At 40.0% G+C, this 8,401-nt stretch overlaps 1 protein-coding gene across 1 annotated transcript in view; it reads left to right on the plus strand.

Annotated features, from left to right (window-relative positions):
- The first annotated feature begins 375 nt into the window (after positions 1-375).
- The window catches only part of SHCBP1L (SHC binding and spindle associated 1 like), a 37,369-nt gene continuing 29,343 nt past the window's right edge, over positions 376-8,401 (plus strand). Inside the window, exons 1-2 of the mRNA XM_049634118.1 lie at positions 376-911; positions 2,383-2,532. Of these exons, the coding sequence (XP_049490075.1) occupies positions 483-911; positions 2,383-2,532 (579 nt within the window). The 5' untranslated portion in view covers positions 376-482. The remainder of the gene's footprint in view (positions 912-2,382; positions 2,533-8,401) is intronic.

Below are 8,401 nucleotides of genomic sequence, written 5' to 3' on the forward strand. Positions count from 1 at the left end.
TCTGGTTGTGTTTGCACAAACACGCGTGTGTGCGGTGGTAGGAGGTGTATTAGTTAGGTCCTGATGACCTGGGTGGGGGGGGGGGGGGGGGACTGACAAGCACCCTGAAGACGTAGGAGGGCCCTGCGGGGAGAATTCTGTCACCGGGTGGTTCCAGGGGGAACGGCAACGCGGAGTAGGGGGAGCATTATGCGTGGGGGCGCCATCTACCGGGGGCGCCGCGACGAGTGCCTCACGTTCCACCTCGGCCCCGCCCCGCAGCACCCCGCGCCCCTCCCACCCCGCTCCCGCCCCGAGCCGCGCCCCCCCAGCCCCCACCCCCACCCGAACACCCCATCCCCCACCTCACTCACCCCTGCCCGGCGCCGCTCGAGGTCCCTGCGCTCGTTGCGGGCTCCGCAGGTGCTGCCGGCCCATTGGCCAGCGGGCTCCGGGCGGGAAAAGCGGCCAACGGCCGCAGCCGGCCCTTGCGGTGTGGGGAGATGGCGTCGGGGGCCAGGGCTCCCGGGCCGGAGGACTCCGTCCGGACCGCCAGCCCCGACAGGCGAGGCGAGAAAGGGGTGTCCGCGCCCACCCGGGCGGTAGGGACCCTGAAGAGCGCCGCATCCCGGGTGCGGTCGGTGGTGGCGTCCCCGCGCCCGGTGAAGGGGAAGGCGGGCCGGGAGGCGGCCCGGAGGCGGCTGCAGCTCCTGCCGGCCTCTCACGCCCAGGGCCGGGCCGAGGGGGCCGAGGTGGGGGAGGAGGAGGAGGAGGGGGCGGAGGTGGAGGAGGAGGAGCCCCTCCTGTCGGTGCCGGAGGAGGATGAAGAGGAGGCGCGGCCGTTGCCCCCAGTCTGCATGTTCCCCATGAGGGGGATGTGGCGCGACGAGAAGGTGGCGCTCTACTGCGACGAGGTGCTGCAGGGCTGTAAGGTGAGAGGCCGGCGCGAGGAAGCGGGGTCCTCCCCGCGGGGCACCGACAGAGCCTGCGGTTCCCAGAGTTCAGGTGACTCAGCGTCGGCGGGGCCTCCGCCTTCCCCGGGGCGCCCGGCCCGACCCGATCCCAGCGCGTTACCGTTAGGAGTTCCGTCCGAAAGGCCATCATCGATTAGGGGGGCGGCGCGGTGGAGCGCTTCCCAGCTTTCTGGGAGCTTCCAACACCCGGAGATCGATAGGCCTCATCGGTGCCCAGGTTTACAGCTTACGTTTTCCCATTTGACGATTTGAGATACGATGACTTAGCCTTGACTTCCACCGGACAGTACTGAACGTGTCGACACTTTGTGGCTCCCGGACTGAACAGGTCTACACTCCACGGTTCCCAGACGTGAGTCTGCAATGTGGAATGATGTTTCGGATCCAAGATCCGTCGGTACCTGGCAACACTGACTAGAGCAAATATGATTCTAACCTATTTTGTTGTTGTTTTTTAAGTTATAGCAAGAGATTTTGTGTACAAAGATATTCATTGCACTGATGATAATCAGAATTAAAAAATAGAAACTTAATCTCCAACGGATGGGGCAGTAAAGAACCTGTGGTGGCCGCGGGGCACCTGGATGGCTCAGTCGGTTAAGCATCCGACTTGGGCTCAGGTCATGATGTCCGAGTTCAGGAGTTCGAGTCCCATGTCGGGCTCTGTCAGATTCTGTGTCTCCCTCTTTTCTCTGTTCCGCCCCCACTTGCGCTCTGTCTCTCTCTCTCTCTCAAAAGTAAATAAACATTAAGAAAAATTTTAAACAAAAAAATAAAAACACCATTACGAGAAAACTAGGACACTATTAATGGCCTAATTATATCTGATACTGAGGGTTGGAGAAGATGAAGTCTCTGAAAGGCAGTTGAAAAACGTTTATATATATAAATTATTGTGTCATTAATCAGAGGTGTAATGACTGAGTTTCACAGTAGTTGAGGTAGCTGAATTGAAATTTAAAAAATCAAATTTTTTAATTAAAAAAATTAATTAAAAAAGCATTTATTGAATGCTTAATATGCTTGTTTGTTTATAGAGTGGAGTGCTGTCTTAAATTTTTATGTATGAATATGTTTTAAATAGGTTATTATATCTCTAAAGTTCAAAAAATAATTGCTATTTTTAATATGATAATTACTCTTTTTAAGGGTATAATTGCAGTTCTTCCTCCTCAGTGGATTAATAAAACAAATTACTTAAATATAAATAACAAGTAGATGTCTCAGCACTGAATGACTCTATTGAGTGAATAGATCTTTTTAAGGTTTTAATGTTTATGATATTTCCAGTAAACATAAATTCAGTTAAAATCTATGACTTTTCAGGGTTTTAAAGTTATTTAAGGGTATATTGGTCCCATATTTAAATAGAAATCAGTAAAAATATTTATACATATCCTTCTACATAAATATTTTTTTCTTTTGCTAGGCAGAAGATGCTGATGGGGCTATGAGTAAATATCTGTCAGAAAAATTAAAGTTGAAAGACAAATGGCTTGGAGTCTGGAAGACTAATCCTGAGTTATTCTTTGTGAAATATGAAGAAGCTTCTATCCCTTTTGTTGGTATACTGGTTGAGGTAAATAATTTTTACCTGATCTTTGTTCTTTTGAGTGAAATTATCAGTTCTTTTTATGACGAAAATATGACCTTCCTAATTTGTTGCTTTGATACTTAAACAGAGATTGACAAAGATTGTGTCCATTTTAAGTTTCTAAGCAAATTAATAGCATAAAAAGAAGTTGGGGTGCCTGGGTGGCTCAGTTGGTTAAGCGTCCAACTTCAGCTCAGGTCATGACCTCACAGTTTGTATGTTCCAGCCCTGCATCGGGCTCTGTGCTGACAGCTCAGAGCCTGGAGCCTGTTTCAGATTCTGTGTCTCCCTCTCTCTGCCCCTCCCCTGCTCACACTCTGTCTATCTTTCTAAAAAATAAATAAACATAAAAAAATTAAAATATAAATAAAAAGAAAGGGGGATATTAGCATCCATTTACCTGTGCACAGTTAATCATTAAATGGAATCTACTGTATCAGACAATATTTATTAGCTTAGTTTCAGTTGCTTAAATAACAAAAGTAAATTTCTTTTTTTTTTTTAATGTTTATTTATTTTGGGGAGAGAGAGTGCGCAAGTGGAGAAGGGGCAGATAGAGGGAGACACAGAATCTGAAGCAGACTCCAGGCTCTGAGCTGTCAGCACAGAGCCTGACGTGGGACTTGAACTCAGGAACCGTGAGATCATGACCTGATCCCAAATCAGATGCTTAACTGACTGAGCCACCCAGGTGCCCCTCAAAAGTGCATTTCTTTAAAACTAGTAATTTAGGCTGTAACAGACTTGGGCCCCCTTTTCCCATCATTTCCCTTTAATCTTCATTTATCTGAATTATGAGGTTAATTAGATTAGGACAGAAACAGTGGATCAGAAAACTATTGGTAAAATTTGAAATTTCTTCCTATGAAAAGGTACCCTTTTAGTATAATGCATCGACTTCCAACACTTCATCTGGTAAGATTTTGCTTTTTTAAGTCTATTCTATAGGTTAAATATTGTGGCATATTTGATGTCATAAGTTTGATTCCCTTAGAGATTAATTATCCTTGTATAGACGTTAATATCTATAATCACAAATGGTATCCTTGCCTCAGATATTTCAAATCTGCTGTTTTGGTCACAAGAAAAATTTGTGTTTGAAATTCATTACATTGCACACTACCTGAAAACAATTCAATTCTATGTTCTATGGAAAAGTAAGTTAGTGGTATTTTTACAGATAAAGAATGGCATATTTTCAATCATAGAGACTACAAAAAAAATAATAATAGAAACGTGGGATTTATTTTTCAATAATGTTCTGTTTTTAGTGTTCTTTGAGGTTTGCTTATCTCCAGATTTTGTGTAGCTTTTCCCTGGAACTTTCATGACTTCTCTGACTTTTTCATGTGGATAAAATAAGAGGAGGTAGTACTATATCATTATCTTAAATATATATATATATATTGGTAGCGTAAATTTGGGATTTTTTTAGTCAAGTTATGTGGAAGCCTGATACACACATCACATTAAAGCAGGGCATTTCTGACTGAAATAGAGGATGGTATTCTAGCATATGCTTGGCTTGGCTTTTCTCACAACACTTCATGATAGACCCTGTACTCTATAAAACCTTTAAAGATCCTTAAAATTACCTAGAAATTCTATCAAGTTCTAAGGTTTTACATGCAATCCATTGATTATTTGCTGTCTTTCCCACTCCAAAAGTACCAAGCAGGATCACAGATAGGTTGCTTTAGAATCTGCTAGGGGTTTGCCAAAGACCTTTAATCATTAGAAAGATAGGAAGAAAATGGGGAGAACACAGGGAAAAGCAGAATAGTATATTGGCAGATTCTAATTCTTTGAATAATGTGGCAGTGAAGCTAGCTCTTGGGACCTTTTTAAGGTAGTGCTGCACAATTCAGACGTTGTTTTGTCTGCCTTTGCTTCTTTAATCTTACTTGAAGTATCAACAGTGCTATAAAATGCTCCTTGTTCTGAAGTCACAATAAATTATTCCTACGGACCTCATTCTCTGAGTTTTTTTCTTTAGATGCTCTATTAGTTTTCTATTGCTGCTGCAACAATTCACCATAAGTTTGGTGGCTTAAGCAATACAAATTTATTATCTCACAATTCTATAGAAAAAAATTTAACATGGGCCCAGTAAGCTAAAATGAAGATGTAGGCAAGGCTGCATTCCCTTCTGGAGGCTCTAGGGGAGAATCTGTTTCCTTGCCTTTTCCAGCCTCTAGGAGCTGCCTGCATTCCATGACTTGTCTCCTTCATCCAACTTCAAAGTCTTTCTCAGACTGTATCTCTCTGGTTCTTTGCAGGTTGGAAAGGTGCATGTCTTTTAAGACTTGTGATTAGAATGGGCCTAACTTGGTAATTTAGGATAACTTTCCCATCTCAATTCCTTAACCTTAATCACATCTGCAAAGTCCCTTTTACCATGGAAGGTAATATATTCACAGATTCCCAGGATAAAGGCATGGATATCTTTGAGGGCCATTATTCTGCCTGCTACAGATTCACACAATAACAAAGAAAAAATTTGGAAACATATGATTGGAAGGAAATCTGGCATATCTTCAATCTTGGTTACAAAGTGCTCCACAAATTAAGGAAACTGTTTTATAACCTTTGTAGAAAATAGTTTGCCAAGGGGCATTTGGGTGGCTCAGTCGGTTAAGCATCGGACGTCAGCTCAGGTCATGATCTCACAGTCTGTGAGTTCGAGTCCCGTGTCGGGCTCTGTGCTGACAGCTGGGAGCCTGGAGCCTGCTTTGGATTCTGTGTCTCCCTCTCTCTCTGCCCCTCCCCTGCTCATGCTCTGTCTCTCTCTGTCTCAAAAATAAATAAAGACATTAAAAAAAAAAAAGGAAAGAAGATAGTTTGCCAAAATATATTAAGAATTTTAAAATAGTTTCACCCATTATATTTCAGTTACTTCAATAAAGCTAGAAAAAATAAAAATAAATAAATAGACCCCCCCCGTACAGAAAAATAAATAAAAATGAAAATGAAAAAGTTCATTTCTAGAAATTTATTCTACAGAAATCAGAAATGCAGAAAAAGATTTATATATTGAGGGATCAAAGTGATATTTATAAAATTAAAAATTGGGAATACCATAAAACTTTAATAATAAGATGCTGGTCAAATAAAGGATGATATAAGATAGGATATTATGTAATTGTAAAACTTATATTAACAAAAAACTTTTAGTGATTTAGGAAAGTGCTCAATGTGTATGTAAGATAAAAGATTATAGAACTAGATACGCAGTGCGATCCAATTATGTAACTTATATAAGTATGTAGAATGAAGTTGGAAAGGGTTAATGGTGGTTGTTTACCTTTGTTGATAGGATTATGGTTGATTTTTAAACATCTGTATATAAAGCATGTATAGTCACTATCAGTAAGCCTAGAGAATCTTTAACATTTTTTTTTAAGTTTTATTTATTTATTCTGAGAGGGAGAGCAGGCAAGGAGCAGAGAGAGAGGGAGAGAGAGAGAAAATCCCAAGCAGGCTCCACACTGTCAGCACGGAGCCCAATACAGGACCAAACTCACGAACCACAAGATCATGACCTGAATCGAAATTAAGAGTCGGATGCTTAACCAACTAAACCACTCAGGTGCCCCTAAAGTTTTTATTTAAATTCCAGTTAGTTAACATACAGTGTAATATTAGTTTCAGGTATACAATATAGTGATTCAACATTTCCATACAACACCCAATGCTCATCACAAGTGCACTACTTAATCCCCATCACCTATTTAACCCATCCCCCCACCAATCTCCCCTCTGGTCACCATCAATTTGTTCTCTAGTTAAGAGTCTGTTTCTTGGTTTGTCTCCCTCTCTTTTTTTCCCCCTTTGCTCATTTGTTTTGTTTCTTAAATTCCATAAATGAGTGAAATCATATGGTATTTGTCTTTCTCTGACTGACTTATTTCACTTAGCATAATACTCTCTAGCTTTATCCATGTCATTGCAAATGGCAAGATTTTTTTCTTTTTTATGAATAACAGGCCATTGTGTATATATACCACACCTTCTTTATCCATTCATCAATTGATGGACACTGTTTCCATAATTTGGCTATTGTAGATAATGCTGCTATAAACCTTGGGGTGCATGTATCCCTTTGAATTAGTATTTTTGTATTTTTGGGTAAATATCTAGTAGTACAATTTCTGGATCATAGAGTTCATAGAGCAGTTCTATTTTTAACTTTTTGAGGAAATTCCATACTGTTTTCCAGAGTGGCTGCTCCAGTTTGCTTTCCCACCAGCAGTGCAAGAGGGTTCCCCTTTCTCTGCATCTTTTACCAACACCTGTTGTTTTTTGTAGTGCTGATTTTAGCCATTCTGACAGGTGTGAGGGGATATCTTCTTGTAATTTTGATTTGTATTTCCCTGATTATCAGTGATGCTGAGCATCTTTTCATGTATTGATTGGCCATCTGAATGTCTTTTTTAGAGAAATGTTTGTTCATGTCTTCTGCCTATTTTTTAATTGGATTATTCAGTTTTGGGGTGTTGAGTTTTGTAAGTTCTTTATATATTTTGGATACTAACCCTTTATTAGATATGTCATTTGCAATTATCTTCTATCATTCAGTATGTTGCCTTTTAGTTTTGTTGCTTGTTTCCTTCACTGTGCAGAAGCTTTTTATTTTGATGAAATCCCAATAGTTTATTTTTGCCTTTGTTGCCCTTGGCTTAGGAGACATATCTAGAAAGAAGTTGCTATGGCTGATGTTAAAGAGATTACTGCCTGTATTCTCCTCTAGGATTTTTATAGTTTTAGATCTCACATTTAGGTCTTTAATCCATTTTGAATTTATTTTGGTATATGGTATAAGAAAGTGGTCCAGTTTCAATAATTACTTTGAATGTTAAAAAACTAAATTCTCCAATAAAAATACATAGGGTGACAAAATGGAATAAAAAGCAAGACCTGTCCGTATGCTGTCTACAAGAGACTCATTTCAGACCTAAAGACACGTGCAGATAAAAGTGAAGGGACATAAATGCATTTATCATGCAACTGGAAGTGAAAATAAATCAGGTAGCAATACTTATATCAGACAAAATAGACTTTAAAACAAAGACTGCAGTGAGACAAAGGACACTACATAATCATAAAGGAAACAATCCACCAAGCAGATATAAGAATTATGAATATTTATGCACTCAAAATGGGAGCATCCAAATACATTAAACAGCTAATAACAAAAATAAAGGAAGTAATTGATAGTAATATTATAATTAACACTCCACTTACATTAATGTATACATTACCAGACAAAATCAAAAAAGAAACTGTAGCTTTGAATGATACATTGGACCAGGTGGATCTAACATATATTCAGAACATTCCAACCTAAAACTGTGGAATACATACTCTTTTCAAATGCACATGGAACATTATCCAGAATAGATCACACATGTTAGGCCACAAAACAAGTCTCAGAAATTCCGAAGTCATACCATCTTTTCCCAACCACAATGCTGTGAAACTAGAAATCAACCACAAGAAAGAATCTAAAAAGACCACAAATACCTGAAGGTTAAATAACATGCTACTAAACAATGATGGGTTAGCCAAGAAATCAAAGAGGAAATAAAAAATTGCATGGAGACAAATGAAATTGAAAACACCAGCATCCAAAATCTTTGGGATGAAGCAAAAGCTGTTCTAAGAAGTTTATAGCAATACAAGTCCACCTCAAGAAGCAAGAAAAATCTCAAACAACCTAACCTTACACCTAAATGAGCTAGACAAAGAACAAACAAAACCCTAAGCAAGTAGAATGCAGGAGTTGGTAAAGATTAGAGCAGAATAAATGAAACAGAAACTAAAAAAAAAAAAAAAAAAAAAAAAAAAAAAAAAA

This window comes from Panthera uncia, chromosome F1, assembly GCF_023721935.1.
Source record: "Panthera uncia isolate 11264 chromosome F1, Puncia_PCG_1.0, whole genome shotgun sequence".
Classification (NCBI taxonomy): Eukaryota; Metazoa; Chordata; class Mammalia; order Carnivora; family Felidae; genus Panthera; species Panthera uncia.